Genomic DNA, 16,062 nt, shown 5'->3' on the forward strand with positions numbered 1-16,062 from the left:
CATTGCTTCTGCTGTATTTGTTATAAAGCACTATCTACAAATAAAGATATTTTTAAAATTCATTGTGGATGTAGCCTCCGGATTGCCAAATAATATTAAAAAGGTTTGAATACCTGCTATCAAGCAATCAATTTAATTGCAGTTGCAACTAGTTTCGACTCCTATGTGGAGTCATCATCAGGCGGTACAAGGACTTCTTCTTTCTTCATATGAAAAGCTTCATATTTAACACGTAAAAAAAAAATAAACATTAACACACGACACAAAACACGTTACGGACACAAAACATTAACTGATCAGTAAATGTTTCGTGTCCGTAACGTGTTTTATGTCGTGTGTAAATGTTTATTTATTTTTACGTGTTAAATATGACGCTCTTCATATGAAGAAAGAAGAAGTCCTTGTACCGCCTGATGATGACTCCACATAGGAGTCGAAACTAGTTGCAACTGCAATTAAATGGATTGCTTGATAGCAGGTATTCAAACCTTTTTAATATTTTTAAAACTTCATTTGTGAGGGGTTGCCTTCCGGATTACTTTTTAACAATATATTCTAGAGAATAAATCCCTTGTTGTTGCCATCATAATCCATTGGTTGTCTGTTATAGCGACCGGTTTTAACACTCAATGTGTCATTGTCAAGCCTTTAAGACGTATTGTTGATCTTAGGAGGTCGTCAAGAAGTCTTCAAAACATAAACACGAGACACAAAAATTTTTACAAATAAATACAAGGAGGAGGTAAAAGTACTAAAATACATTGCTGTTTCCAATGGTTACATTAGTAATATCATTGATAAACTAATTAGGAAACATAAGGATAAAAATATCCACACCTACAATTATCAATTATCAATCATTGAGATGGGGACGCCACCAAGGTGCGTATTTTAACCCAAATATGAGTGAAGGATGAGTGTAGAGTGGTGTGTGATGATCTGTGTAGCTTTGTTACTGACTAAGATCAGCTGTTTCATTAGTCAGGATCATTTATTTAAAGCCCAATGATCAGGAACAGCTGGGCCCAGTTTCGAACCATCAAAAAGCTACTGACTTTTATCGGGATCGGACCGGCGACCTTTTGATTACCAGGCGAGCACTATAACCACTCAGCTAACCAGCTATTGTAAAATACAAGAGATCAAACAATCCGATATATATATTTACCGAGTTTGGCACTTACTTAAACAGCATATTGAAGAAAGAAATGTAAAAAAAAACAAATATCGTACAATAAACTTACAGCTGCATAAAAAAACAAACAGAAAAACCTACTACTGAAAAAAACAGAAGGATCTGGTGTATACAAACAAACTGTATCAACTCTAAATTTTCTGTACTGCAGACCCCTAATATTCTATCAAAGTTTATCAAAACTCTACATATACACCTAATATATTTTAGAAGTACAAAGAATAATCTGTTTGTGTTTTGGAAGCTGAGATGTGTACAAGTGCAGAGGCCTGAAGAATGAAGATACAAATCTGCAGAGACAGGTATCTTAACACATAACACATAATTTAACAATAATCAATGGTTTGTAAGGAGGGTTTAAAAGCATTTCAGTTGGACATTTCATGCCAGATAATCGTCTCTACTGTGATAGCAATGGAGAATGGAATGTGTAACGTCTAGTCAAAGTGATTCTCTAGACAATGTACCTCTCATCTACAGCAGCGGGAACATCTAACAGGAAAGGGGGAACATCAGCCTCGGGAGCGGGAACATCTGTCTCGGGAGCGGGAACATCTGTCTCGGGAGCGGGAACATCTGTCTCGGGAGCGGGAACATCTGCCTGGGGAGCGGGAACATCTGTCTCGGGAGCGGGAACATCTGCCTCAGGAGCGGGAACATCTGCCTGGGGAGCGGGAAAATCTGCAGGAGGCAAATCAGCCGGTTGGTCATACTGGGGAGGTTCTTGTACTTGTGGAACCTCTTGCGGCACTTGAGCGGCATCACCCTGATTAGCATTGGGGTTCCTCTTCCTTCGTCGTCTCTTCCTCCTGGGTCGATCCTCAACAGGCTCCCGATAGCTGGAAAATCAATTGAATAAATAACATATTGAAGGATATACCTATTTTAGTTAAGAATACAATTTACTTGTTCCATCAGTGTTAGAGGTGAAATGTTTGACGGTGTTATAAACAATAATAAACACAACAAAAAATGTCTACCGTTAAACCAAATCAACCAAAGTCTTCAATTTTGAAACCTTTGAATCTCGAAACTTGCTGATCAAGCCCCAAAACCAAGACCTTTTCAAAGTTTTGAGATTCAGGTGTAATTAGGTAAAAGTTAAGTCAAACCTCACTAACTCGACAATTTATGGACCCAGAGGTTGTGAGTTTTAATAAATGAACACATAAAATAGGCTAAGATTTTTATCTAAATTTATTGCTTTATGAGTATTTTTACATATTGAGTAAACAATCTCCTAAGAAATGTCAACTATTCAATTAGAATTTAGAACTAAATGTTTTGGCATGCGCCCAGCTGTTGACTGTTGGGATTACCTAGGGTCAAGTTAGTAATTTTACCTACGACCGTTTTTTAAAGTAGCCGTTTCAGTACAGTTCTTAGAATTGAAAAGTATCTCATAACAGCATTGTTTACTTTCATAACAGCATACTTTTACTCATAACAACACGGGTAACGGACCAATGAGGTTCAAGGATTGAGATAGGAGAAGTAAAATTGTAATGATTTGAAATTCAACTAATCAGCTGTTCAGGCCAATTTAATTGTTGATTGGTGCAATTAATGTTTGATACAATGTTTCGTTGTATCACTGTCAGTGGCAATGAGGGGTCATAAACAAAAACATAACCTCTTTTAGAAGTTATGAGTAGTGATTTTTAGTAATTAAAACAATGTCGTAGGTAAAGTTGTGTTTCGTACGCAACTCGCGTAAATAATGTTAACGACACTCGTAGAAGTTTTTAAGTTTTAAATTTTCTACTCGTGTCATTAACACTAACTTTGCGTAAACTACTATTTAACTGTAATTATAATAAAAAATGAACATATTAAAAAGAAACCTGTTCTACTAAAGATAAAAAAAGTTTAGTAAAAAAAGGCAAATTTCCATCCACCTGGCTGGAATTCCACTAAATTATTCCCTCAAATTGTCAGATTTATTTCCTTTTTAAATGTCATTAATTTTAATGAGTACGTAGGTTTGCTACTACAGGGAGACAATAAGGTGTGTTTTTATTTAAATATTGATAGCTTAGTATGAATCAAACTAAAATATGTCCATAGACAAGCAAGCTAAAACAGTTTATTTACTCCCCATAAGAAAAACATGGTAATTTTAATTTACACTTTTCGGAATTTTTCTGTAACCATTAGGCATACAACAACACTTTAATATACTAAATTGTTTGTATTATTGAGCTCAACAAACTGGTCTGGAAAGAAATTGCAAAATGTTATGTTTTCAGGGTGAAAAATGGGAAGTATTTATAGCCTATTTGACTCTATTCAATACATGTATTTTATGCATAGTGAATAAAGGATTATTTGATTGATTGATTGTGCATTGAAATATAATCACACTTTAAAATAATCTAAGCACTGTATTAGGGCACGACAAATAACAGAGAGGGACAGGAAATCACAGTTCTACTTTAGGCACAACCCTCACTTGCGATTTTTAGTGGCTCGATTATTTAGTCGTAGATATGAAAACCATTGTTTCCAATTAGATTGAATCCAATGTAGTAGCCTGAAAAATGTCTGCGAAAAAAAAAAGTTGCAAATGATCCTATTTTTGCTGCGAGACGACTATCGGACTTCTGAAATGCGTCGCACGGGCAGTTATGGACATGCCTCCACTGCCGATAGTTTAGTCGCAGTTCTAACCCTGTGTTGTTCAATTCGCGCCTAAAAATGTCTCACATCGAGTCAAATGTAGGTGGTGGTATATATATACAGGGTGGGGCAATGAGAACGCCACAATTTGTTTTAGCTGTCACATGTTCATGGTTGCAACAACGAATGATCAGCTGTGCTTAAAACATCAATTAAACGATGCCATTTTAGTAAATATTATGTCCGAGGCTATTAACACTGAGATTTTTAAGTGCAAACCTATTTTTAAAATAGTGGTTCTTGTGTAAAAACCCAGCAGAGATTGTTTGGACCACATCCCATCCTTGGTCAACATGGCGCTGTTCCAGATTGGAAAACAATGGTGAACTGGGTAAAATTATTTCGGCTAAACACTTAAACCTTAAAAATAATCGGTGGGTGCCGCAAAACTCTTTGTACACCAGCAAATATTGAAAGAGTGCGAGTCGCAGTAACTCAAAGTCCAAAGAGATTTGCCAGGAAGCTGTTGTTGTTGAAAGCTTTACGTTGGCTCCTTTTTTTGGAAGGGGGGTTTCTAATAAGCTACTTGTTCGAGGATTTTTCAAAGTCACCCCACAGATTTCCTTGAACCGAAGCTAAGAATTGTCCAAAAACTTAAGTGATTCCTGAAGAAATGCTGGAGGAGTATTTGATGGAGTTTTCAAGTGCCTAATGTCAAGTAGGACAAGGAAGTCACTTGCAGGATTTCGTTCTCAGGAAATGGAAAAATGACTTTGTTAAGTTAAAATGGCAAAAGATAAGCTGTGTTTTGATGTGCTATTTATATCCATAGGGTGAATATTATTGAGTTTGTACTGCTTATAAATTGGGGCGCTTTCATTGCCCCACCCTGTATATATATATACAGGATGGCTACTACATCAGATTTTTAAATTTCTTGACTTTTCCCTGACCAAAAATATATGTGATTTGCGTCAAATCGATGTTCTTACTTGGATATAATCACTATATAGGGTGTTTCAGAATTCGTGTCGGATATTTTAAGGTATTGTTCCTGGGTAAGAAACAAATCCAAATATCATATTTAAATTGACTGGAAGTCCTTAGTTACTCACACAGCCGCCATTTTGTTTTTTTTGCTTATTAATTTTTTTCTAAAAAATGGTAAGAGATACGGAATTTGAACTTTGCAAAAACATTTATGACAACTAGACAAAGGTACAAAAAAAATTATGAACATTTTTAAAATTCATAAAACGAAATGGCGGCCATTTAAAATTTTGTTTCTTAAATTACTCAAAAACTGTTGAGTTTACAAAAAATTATAAGATAATTTAATTACAAATCGATTGACACCTTAACCTTTAAGATTGGATGAATATTAACTGAGATATCGCAGCTTTAGTAATACGTGACCCCTGGAGGTTAGATGTAGTGCTTGCCGAGGCATGTGGCCTAAGTCTGCCACAACAATGCAACAGTCTACGTCCGCTTTGAAAGTTATTTTTAAACAATTTTAGATTATTTAAAACAATAATAAAATATTACATAATCCCAAAAGTGTCTTTTTTTTAACAATTATCAATCATTAGGAGGGCTTAAAAATTACACAGCTTTTTACTGTTTTTAAAATTCACACGAAACACCCAAACTTTTTAAATCAGCTGTGGTGAAAGTCAACGTACTTGTTTACAAACGAATCAGCTGATTTTATTTTGTCTGAAGATGTTATTGTTTATTCAATGTAGTTAGTACCTCTAACCTTATACAGTGAGAGTACACTTAGTAAGTGAAAACAGTTTTTTTGTACATTTTTGTAAACTAAGACATAAATATTTTATGGTTAGTAACCGATGGAGTAGGCCTACCTAAATTTCAAAATATATAATAAGATCAAGATGATAAGAAGGAAAATGAAAATTTAAAAATTTAGGCTATCAGTGCTAACTTACAGTTTTGGGCTATTCAGATAATCAGATATAGGCCTACCATATAACTTAGATAAACTTGCTGCTGGTATTTTATCAGTCAAAGTCGCTATGAGTCACTGAGCACGTGCATCATCATAATCGCCACTACCCACCCCACCACCCACCAAATTCAAGAATCCGACATTTCATTTTTTGTTGTTGAGGTATTCTACTAAAAAACAAATTTTAATATCAAATAACTATTATTTTTATCAGTTCTGTATATATATATATATTTTATCGAAATCATACTGTAACATCTAACTTTACATCACGAAACAAGGATAAATCGGTTTGTACAAATGTTTGCAGAAACTAAGTGAACAAAATAGTACGTATTTAATTTGAAGTATGTTGTAAATGTTAGGTTGTATTTAGCTAATGCATTAGTGTGAGACATTTAGTTATACGTCCTGTAATTTAAATAACAGATAGAAAGAAATATAGTGAGAACAACGTTAGAACAGAGGGAGTGTGTGTGCGAGAGAGAAAGAGTGAGAGAAAAGCGAGGGAGGAAAAGAGAAGATTGAGCAACGAAATTGACCTTGAGGCATTCGTAACGTAGCTGTTGTCATGTGGGTCGGCGGGGGAAGGGGGAGTGTTGGCTCTCTAAAAGTGGTGGCAGGCGGCCGGGTCTCACAAAAACAATTACACAACCCAAAAACTCAAGCCTCAAATATTTTTTATTACTCGAGTACTCACCCAGCCCTAGATAACATAATTATTTGGAGTTCATTCAGTTGAGTCATAAATTATCGGTACCTTTTGGAAGAACAAATAATTATCTTGCAATCAATATTAATCTATTATTTATTTTGGTAATGATCATATTAATCGTTAATTATAATTATTTGTAGAAACAACATTTATTGAATTATTGAAGTAATTTTTAATAACAATAAAGCCAAGGAGCAGAGTGGGAGTGGGCCACTATCCCCCGCCCGATTTCCTCGCTGCTACTACCAGACGAAACCTCTTGTCAACACGATAATGCAAACTCACAACGGCGACGTATTTACGCAACAACATTCATTCAATTTTAATTAATGTAAATTTTCTGCGGTTATACTTTTCTATTGTAATCATCGATATATCCAATCTACGTGTTTAACACAATTAATAAAATGCATATTTTTCCCTGATCGTTTGCAAAGTTCCCTGACTTTTCCAGAATTGTTTATATCCCCAACTTTTCCCGGTTTCCCCGGTCGATCGCCACCATGATATATGTATACAGTAGAACCTTGATAACAAGACTCTCAAGGGGATTGTAAAATAAGACTTGTTATCAAGGTTGACTTCTTACATAAGGTAGGCCTACAGACAGTTAGCCGTATTTTAGTGCCCTAACTCGGTAACCATTTGGAATTAAAAAAAAGTGTAAATTATAATTTTTGTTGGAAATTTAATAATCTTTTAATTAGTATTGGTCACTGTTAGCTCCAGTAAATGGTTCTGGAGAGTTTAGCCAAAAACAAAATAATGGGCCATTTTTCACTAATTGCCACTCTAACTCGCCTCATATTTATGGGGACTTTTGGTATAATCTTCCCTAGGTAAATAAAACTTAAGACATTTTTTCGGAGGTTAGGTCATTAATTTATATATTTTGACTGGACTATGATCAATTTTAAAGGGAGTGTGATAAGATCAAGTCCTATTTCATGTATTTTTGTAATTTCAGGTAATTTAATAACACGTTTGATGCTGATCAAGTTATTTACTGTTTCGTAGCACTTACTTGACAGGGTCTCTCGCTCTTGTAGATCTTCGTGGTACTTCAGGTACTGCGAAGACAAAGTCTTCTGCTCTTCCTGCTTCAGGTAGAGGAGGTTCGGGTTGGACTTGTACTTGGTGGTCACCAGGTGGACCTTGTGCGGGTTGCACTGTTTCTGGTGCAGATACAGCTTGATATAACACAAGAAATAAAAACATAATCTCAGCTCTTATTGAAAAATGAATCTTAATCAGATCAAAATTTGTAATTTTGTAAATCCACCATTTTCCTACCAAATTAAAAAAGTAAAATAAACCAAAATAATAAAAAAAATTGTTTTGAATCATCTTCTGCCAAAGAGTTATTTATTTATTTGAAGAGCTTTTTCAATGTAAAGATTTAAAAAAATTGTCATGCTCTGCTGGAAAACATAAAAACTGTGGGTAGTTTCTGTTTTTCTATAAAATAAAAAGGTAAAAATTAGCTGTAATCGGAAATTTTATGTGTATTTTTATGGTAGTCGGTGGCTCAGTTTGTAGCATCACGAACTTCCGGCCCAAGGCAGCGATGTCGTTTGTTCGGATCCTGGTCACTGCCACAAACATTTCAGCAGTACAGTTCACCTTTGTACTGTACCGGCTCACCCCTTGCTTGGCTAAATACGTTCCACGCACAGATCTGTAGTCTAGATGTGAACAAGCAAATGCATGGTTAAAAGAGGTCGCCAACCTCTTAAAAAAATATATATTTATGAAAAAGATTTTTAATTCTAATACCTTGTGCAGGTTGCTCTGTTGCTGGTTCGTGGGGATCTTGTGCAGGTTGCTCTGTAGCTGGATTTAACCACCACACATCGGGTGCGGACCCTGATGGTAAGGCAGGTTGTGCTCCTTCACCTGGACAAGAAAGCATGGTTAACAAAAAGCTTAATTAGTTTTTAAAGAAGTAAATTTCTTGGGCTCTACTGTTTAGTCATTGTACTTCAATATGTATTTTTTATTCGCAAACCATATTTGAAAACATATTGATTAAAGTTTAATGAAATCAAAATATTTTCTCTAAAATTAAGACTCAAAACATAAATAAGCCCTTGGGAAATATTTCTGTATTCAACACATACAAAAATGTTTCTTGTAAACAGCATATTAACTTATATTTAGGTATGAAATATACTCACTTTTTTCCTCTGTAACAAATAAATGAGACAGATTTTTTCTATTTTTATGTCTCCAGAGGCCAAAGCACCATCCCTTCAAATTTACATGATAGAACTCTATTATCATGATATAACTCGAGTAAAAATCTTCTGATTTAGATTAAATTTTTACAAAAAAGAAAGCCTACATTTATTTCAAACAGTTAGTGAACCAGCATGATCGGATTACGGGAATGAGATTTTATGTTGAAAAACAAGGTTTCCCATTTTAACCACTAATACTTAACACTTCATAATTTTGTTCCCAGCCATTATGCAAAGCTTAATAAAAATAATTTTTCTCCAAAATGTAGCTGTACAATTAATGGGCTCAGAAAGTTAAAAAAAAATTAATACTCAGCTATAAAAAATTCACTAAAAAAGAAATTTTTAATTCTCTGTGGTAGCAAATCTAATCATTCATTGAACTGAATGTTAAATAGGGAATAAATCTGATGATTTTAAGGAAATATTTGAGTGAAAATCCAACTAGACAAATGAAGATTTGTTAAGTCTGCAGATTTGCTGCAGCGGAAGATATTACCTGATGGTCCTGCTGTAACCTCCTGCTCCTCTTCGACCGGCGCAAGACCAAGTCCCGATGAACCGATGCTTTTGACAATTTCGGTTCCACTGGACACAGATGATGGTGGCTGCAAAATATATTAAATTAAAAAATGCTGGAGCATGGTCTAAACACTTATCAGAATGTTATGATGTTTGTTAAAACAACCAAATAAGTCTTTACATGAATAATCTCACATAATCTCAGCTCTTATTGAAAAATGAATCTTAATAAGATCAAAATTTGTAATTTTGTAAATCCACCATTTTCCTACCAAATTAAAAAAGTAAAATAAACCAAAATAATAAAAAAAATTGTTTTGAATCATCTTCTGCCAAAGAGTTATTTATTTATTTGAAGAGCTTTTTCAATGTAAAGATTTAAAAAAAATTGACATGCTCTGCTGGTAAACATAAAAAACTGTGGGTAGTTTATGTTTTTCTATAAAATTAAAAGGTAAAAATTAGCTGTAATCGGAAATTTTATGTGTATTTTTATGGTAGTCGGATTAATGATCACGTTTAATGATCATTACAGATTAAAAACATATTGATACTATATACCAACATAAACTTACCTATATAGTATATAGGTAAGTTATAAGTAATTTAGTAATATTATTAATTATAGTCTTAGTAGGTTCCTAATATTACGGTTAAAATTTAAGTTTTTAATCTTCGTAGCATGATGTACCGGTAGTTTAATTTTTAAATAGGTAATTGATATATTTAATATTTATGTTACCAAATCTCACAGTAACCCATACAACACACTATGTGATATCTTGCTGGAGTGCAACTCAGTCCCTTTCAGATTATGAAAAAAGGGAAAAACAAACATTTACCATGATATATTTTCTCCTTTTGCCTAGGAGGATTAAACATTAAGGATAGGGCATGCGAATAGGAATACACATGTTGCGGTGAAGCCAGCTTTAGCAGAACACTAGGAAAGCACGCGGAGCCATAGAGTGGCAAAAAGCCGCAGCTATAACATGGGAGAGATAGGGTAAAACGTGACGCGCACTGTTTCAAATTAAAATTGCTGCTAAACTAAAACACCTGTGCTATTCTCCAATGGCATTCTTAAAGTAAATTAAATTTCCTATCAAACGGTGTCAATTATTTCTATAAAAACTATAATTTATTATTGAAGATCAAAGTTGAAAGAATTGGATTGGACTTTGAACATATGATTACTTTATGTTTTAAAAAAAAAAAAATGTATCTATCTATACAAATTAACAATTTATTCGTGTTCCTTAAGAGTTTCTCGAAATAAAAAATATATATTTAACTATATTTAGAAATGGAATTTAGAAAAAATAATAACAAAATACCGGTATTTTTTTTCCAGTTAATGAAACAATCTTACTAATTATAGGTTAAAATGAAAAATTTAATTTGAGTGGTGAAATACATTTCAAATTTGCATTTTTCATAGTCGAGTCGATTTGTTAATACAATTTTTTACTAGTTTTAAGGCATTTATGTGCTAGGCAGGTGATTTTAAATAGCCAAAGTTAAGAAACAATGCAAAGCCGCTCTACTGTTTTTTACACTAACAGCCGTTACAATTGAATCACAAACATAAAAAGTAAAACAATTTCTAGCCAATCAAATTCTTGATTTTTAATATCATATTGAACTATATTTTATCTGTTTGCCCAAAGAAACTTCGAGTCAAAAGTGTTTAATGTTCAACAATCATCGCGTCTTCTGATGCCAAAGTGTGTTTATAATTCTTTTAACACGTTGACTGCTAATGCCGACTCTAGTCGGCGTCGCTAGCACTTCAATGTGGCGCGCGCCGACAAAAGTCGGCATCAGACCAACAGAAATATTGAGTCAGTGTGAGCTAAGCCTCAGACAGAGACGTTATAATCGTTGCCAGCCTGCCAGCTTAGAATGCGAGCTTTACTTTGGTGTAGGTTGGTACTAAAATTTCCCGTAAAATCCTGTCTGGCAATGCTTTTGTCCCGGTTTCGGGGATTTTTTTCTCTTCAACCCACATTACAAAGACACTGGATACGGATCCGTGCAGTGCTGCTACCTTTGGGTGTTTCAGTGAACTACATCCACTCTCGGGGTAATGCAGCACAGTCACCACTGCTCTTTTGTGATTCGTCAGACTGAAATATTTGAATGCCAATTGCGTTCGCTGATTCGGTTGCTTGCCGGGGCTTCGCCCGCCACTGGGGAGCGCCTGTACGTTGTTTTCAGCTGTGTTAGGTGTTAAAGGATTAAAGCTTATTTTATTTCTCTTTAAGAAAAATGTTCAAATACACATACAGTACTCCTCATTGATTTGAGTTTTAATTTATGAATAGTACTATAACTAATAATAAATATAAGAATGGCAAAAATAAAAACAAGGACAATGGATTCTAAAAAACTTACTATTGGTTCATAAATATGACTTCTCTCTTAGTAGGTTCCTAATATTACGGTTAAAATTTAAGTTTTTAATCTTCGTAGCATGATGTACCGGTAGTCTAATTTTTAAATAGTTAATTGATATATTTAATATTTATGTTACCAAATCTCACAGTAACCCATACAACACACGAGAGGGGGGGCGGGAGAGTAGCGCTGCCTCCCCCCCCCCCCCCCAGTACGCTGGCTTCAACGAAACTACAGCGCGTCCTCTCCTTAATGTTTAATCCTCCTAGCCTATTGCCCTTACAATTTAAGCTCCTAAATATTTTTCATCTAGTTTCACAATTAAATATGAACAGCTATTATTAATATTTAGATGCATTTGGTATTGTACCTTCAATACAATACAATAAGAAATACCAAAAATATTTAAAGTTAACTTTGTCTAAAGGGTTAGTTATACACCAGAACCCTGTTTGCTGAGGGAGTGTTGTTCACCTAAGGTCCATCCCTATTTACACAATTGCAGGTATGCCCAAGCTTCAGCCTTCACCAGTTGAGCAAACAGGGTACAGTTATATCTATATCTACAATGCGGTAAATTGTTTGTATACACAAATTTTGTAACAAATGAACAATGTCTCATCTTATAGACTATTTTCTTCAGAAAAATCTGCAAATGCACAGATGTTGTCCTTAACACCAACTGGTTCTTTTTGCACTACAACTATTTTAGCCCTGCAACTGTTTCATGTATACAAATTTCAATACAATATGCCAAAACCTCTTTCCCTCAAATTTCGAGACTTTATAATAGGCCTACTTACTGCGAGGATGGATGAACCAAATGATTTAAGAGTGTCCTTACTGCTATGGCTGTGAGCTATACGAAGAGAAGGTGTTTGGAATTCGCCTGTAACTCTGGCCGGAGTCTGAAATTGAACAAAAATAGATCTAAAAAGTGACTGGGCAAATATAAATAATACACAACTCTTTAAAAGATGAGAAAAAAGTATTTTGCATTTTATTGTGGTAACATATTCCAAGCAAAACCACTTTAAACTAAACAGTCTCGAATATTGTATCCTTATTTGGAGGAAATAGCTAAGGAACACTTAAAGGAAGAATGAATGGATACACAAATAACTTAAGAAAACAGCTCTAAGTAGGCTAGTTGATAGCCACTAATGTTTCACAGCAATTGATTGATACATTGACCCTCCAAGCACAAGGTATTACCCTATGAAGGGTATTCGTTAGAAACAAGAACAATGTCAGTCCAAATTGAAAACTGCTTAGATTTTAACGTTGATTAACTAAAAACAATGAACAAGTAAATAGTTTCATTGTTTAACTAAATAACTCAAGTATTTACCGGTTCGCGCGAGGTGGATTGGCCAACTGCACCAGCTTGATCTTGCTGATATACCTCCTCAGGAGGTGGTATGGGGGCCAGCAGATCTAAAAAAAAAAAAAAAAAGTAGTACCAAGTTCAACCAAGCTGCCCTAACTAAGGACAAAAGATAAGGAACTTTCGGGTCTGGAACAGAAGGTCCAATGTAGATAAGATCTTGTAAATCAAAGGGGAAGATCTCAACGCAAACGGTGAAATCTACAAACTGTTGGCTGGTCTACTCAGTGCTGCTCTATGTATGGATATATGTATAGATATATGTATGTATATATAGTGCATTTATCAATATAAAGTTGTAAACATATATAGTAGACGTAATCACAATTAATTCTTTTAAATAAATATAGTTATTTTCTTCCTTATTACTTAGATAAAACATAGCATGTACACAACCCATAGCAAGGGTTGTTAAAATCTGACTACTTTAAATTCTATGATTGGTTTGGTATATTATTGAATTCTTACAGAAAAACAAGGAAAACAAAAGACTGATTGTGTAACAAAGACTGATTGTAAAAAAAGCACTGTGAAATAACAAAATTAGAATAATTGCTGCAGACAAGCCATATTGGCTTTTGTGGCTTGGAATTGTATGAGTTTTGTAAATTTGTATTTTTTGGAAATAAATAAATAAATAAGGAGTGGATTGCCCAGGAGCTTTACAAGTATTTAGTAACTCTTGGCTATTACTTATGTACACAACCCACAGCAAGGAGTGGATTGCGCAGAAACTTTACAAATACCTAGTCAAAAAACACAGGAACTGATCCGTGTACATTACTTGCATAGTAAATCTTACATAGGATAAACATAATACTAGTAAGCTATTGCTTACCTTGTATATTATAGTGTGCATCGTCCCAATTCGGGTAAGTCATTCTTACCATATCACTGAAAAATACAAATTTTATTAACACCAAATTACACTTACAAACGCACACAGGTATACAGGGTGATTGATATAAGTGTGCCAGCCGTTTTATTCAAAAACTATAAGAGATATCAAAAAAAGTTAAATGGTAAGTGCCATGGATTTTTTATTTAAACAATTTTAGTCAAGTCAAAAAAATTATTTTAGCCGCCATTTTTTCAATATGGCCGCCAACTTAGATTTTTCTTCCGGAACACCCTGTATTTTATGATATATTTTGGTAGAAAAAGTAATTTTAAGACGATTTTATTCTTGTGATTTTTTTCATAAACCTAACGGTTTCAAAGATAATAATGGTTAAAGTTTTGAAATTTCTGCATGAGAAAGAGTTTCGATAAAGGCCTAAGCAAGCATTCCAGCTGTTTTGTTCGAAAACCATTCAAAATTTCACAACTTAAACCATTATTATCTTTGAAACGGTTAAGTTTATGAAAAAAATTACAAGAATAAAATCGTCTTAAAATTAATTTTTCTACCAGAATACATCATAAAATACAGGGTGTTCCATAAGAAAAATCATAGTTGGCGACCATATTGAAAAAATGGCGGCTAAAATAATTTTTTTGACTTGACAATAATTTTTTAAATAAAAAATCCAAGGCACTTACCATTTAACTTTTTTTGATATCTCTTATAGTTTTCGAATAAAACGGCTGGCACACTTATATCAATCACCCTGTATAAATAATTAAACAGTTTAACTTGGATAATTAAAACACAAAGGGACTAGCAACAAATCTTCACCATTCAAAAACTTGAATTAAATAAAGTTTGGTAATCAAGGCTTAAAAATGGGAAGTCACGCTTTTGATTGAATAACTGTAATTTATTACATGGTTTTAATGAAGTAGAGTCTTGTTATATTGTTATTTTTTCACCAAAAATAATTTGATCTGAGAGATCATTGCTTGAATTTACTGGCATATCACGTCAAAACTTGTGCAAATGTGAACGATGTGTTTAGTTTTACTGAATAAACCACTAAACATAAGAAGTAGTAATGTACATACGAAGGGTTAAAAGCGACCATGTGTTAGAAAGCCAATTGCTTAAGAGTAGGCCTACATTTAGTTCTGAGTTGGCTATATTTTAAATGATTAAAACTTGTATATGAGGTAGTTTCAAATTAGATTGCATCTGACTTGTTTCCGCATTGAGCTGCACCCTGGTGCGTAGATCAAAGCAACTGTGAAGCACGTCACGTGACCTTGACATGGCCTCAGTTCTTAATCAGCCGCCGAACATGAAAATGTACATAGTGTGGAACAGATAAAACTGTATTAAATTATTAAATTTGGCCAAAAATGGGTAATAAAGCTCAAACAATTCTTAAGATTCAGCCTCGGGAGAAAACGCTATGGGTGGAACACACAACCCAGATAAAAAAATGGTACAACACATTGACCTTGTCTTGGGAGACCATCAACAAGTCGAAACGATGAAATTATTGATCTAGGTCGAGTTTTAGTAATGGAGGATTGACGTATTACTGCGCAGAGTTCCTGTAAAATTTGTCCCAAAGAACTTAACTAATGAACAAACAAAATTGCGGCTTTAAGTTGCTCAAGACACATGTTGGAATACCCACCATGAAATTGGCAACTTGTCAAGTTCAATTAGCCTACATAAGAACGTTAAGATAAAACTTTTCAAAACCATAGAAAACATAAAATTTAATAAAAATGCATTGATTATGGATTATTCCCTAAATATGTATTAGTTAAAATCACCAATATCTCCAAAGCTGCTAGAAAAGCCAAAAAAGTCGCTGAAACCACTTGGATTAAACATGAAATCAAGTCGTTGCATGCCAAAAATGCATGTTGAACAAGTTACTAATTAACACGCATTTAGCACTTTTAAGCAGCATTCACCCTTCACAAACTAAAAATGTGTTATCAGAATTGGATTCTCAAATTAATAGGACAATTTTTCAAAAAAAATCCCAAACTTAAAAGATTGATTCACTAGTAAAATCACAGAAGAAAAAAGAGTATAATTTTCCCAATAATAGCTTGATATCAGAACTACTAAATGCAGAAACAGCTGTCAAATATTTAAACAACAATGAGACATGT

The 16,062-nt window shown here is 34.0% G+C and overlaps 1 protein-coding gene across 1 annotated transcript in view; it reads right to left on the minus strand.

Annotated features, from left to right (window-relative positions):
* Positions 1–1,649: 1,649 nt before the first annotated feature.
* Positions 1,650–16,062, minus strand: part of LOC128998791 (uncharacterized) — a 36,518-nt gene continuing 22,105 nt past the window's right edge. The window contains exons 9-15 of the mRNA XM_054425149.1: positions 13,889–13,944; positions 13,015–13,100; positions 12,467–12,571; positions 9,241–9,349; positions 8,278–8,397; positions 7,526–7,676; positions 1,650–2,034 (exon numbers count right to left, since the gene is read on the minus strand). Of these exons, the coding sequence (XP_054281124.1) occupies positions 1,650–2,034; positions 7,526–7,676; positions 8,278–8,397; positions 9,241–9,349; positions 12,467–12,571; positions 13,015–13,100; positions 13,889–13,944 (1,012 nt within the window). The remainder of the gene's footprint in view (positions 2,035–7,525; positions 7,677–8,277; positions 8,398–9,240; positions 9,350–12,466; positions 12,572–13,014; positions 13,101–13,888; positions 13,945–16,062) is intronic.

The sequence above is a fragment of the Macrosteles quadrilineatus genome, unplaced genomic scaffold, assembly GCF_028750875.1.
Source record: "Macrosteles quadrilineatus isolate MER2022 unplaced genomic scaffold, UCM_ALF_1.0 Scaffold_7__1_contigs__length_78375512, whole genome shotgun sequence".
Lineage (NCBI taxonomy): Eukaryota > Metazoa > Arthropoda > Insecta > Hemiptera > Cicadellidae > Macrosteles > Macrosteles quadrilineatus.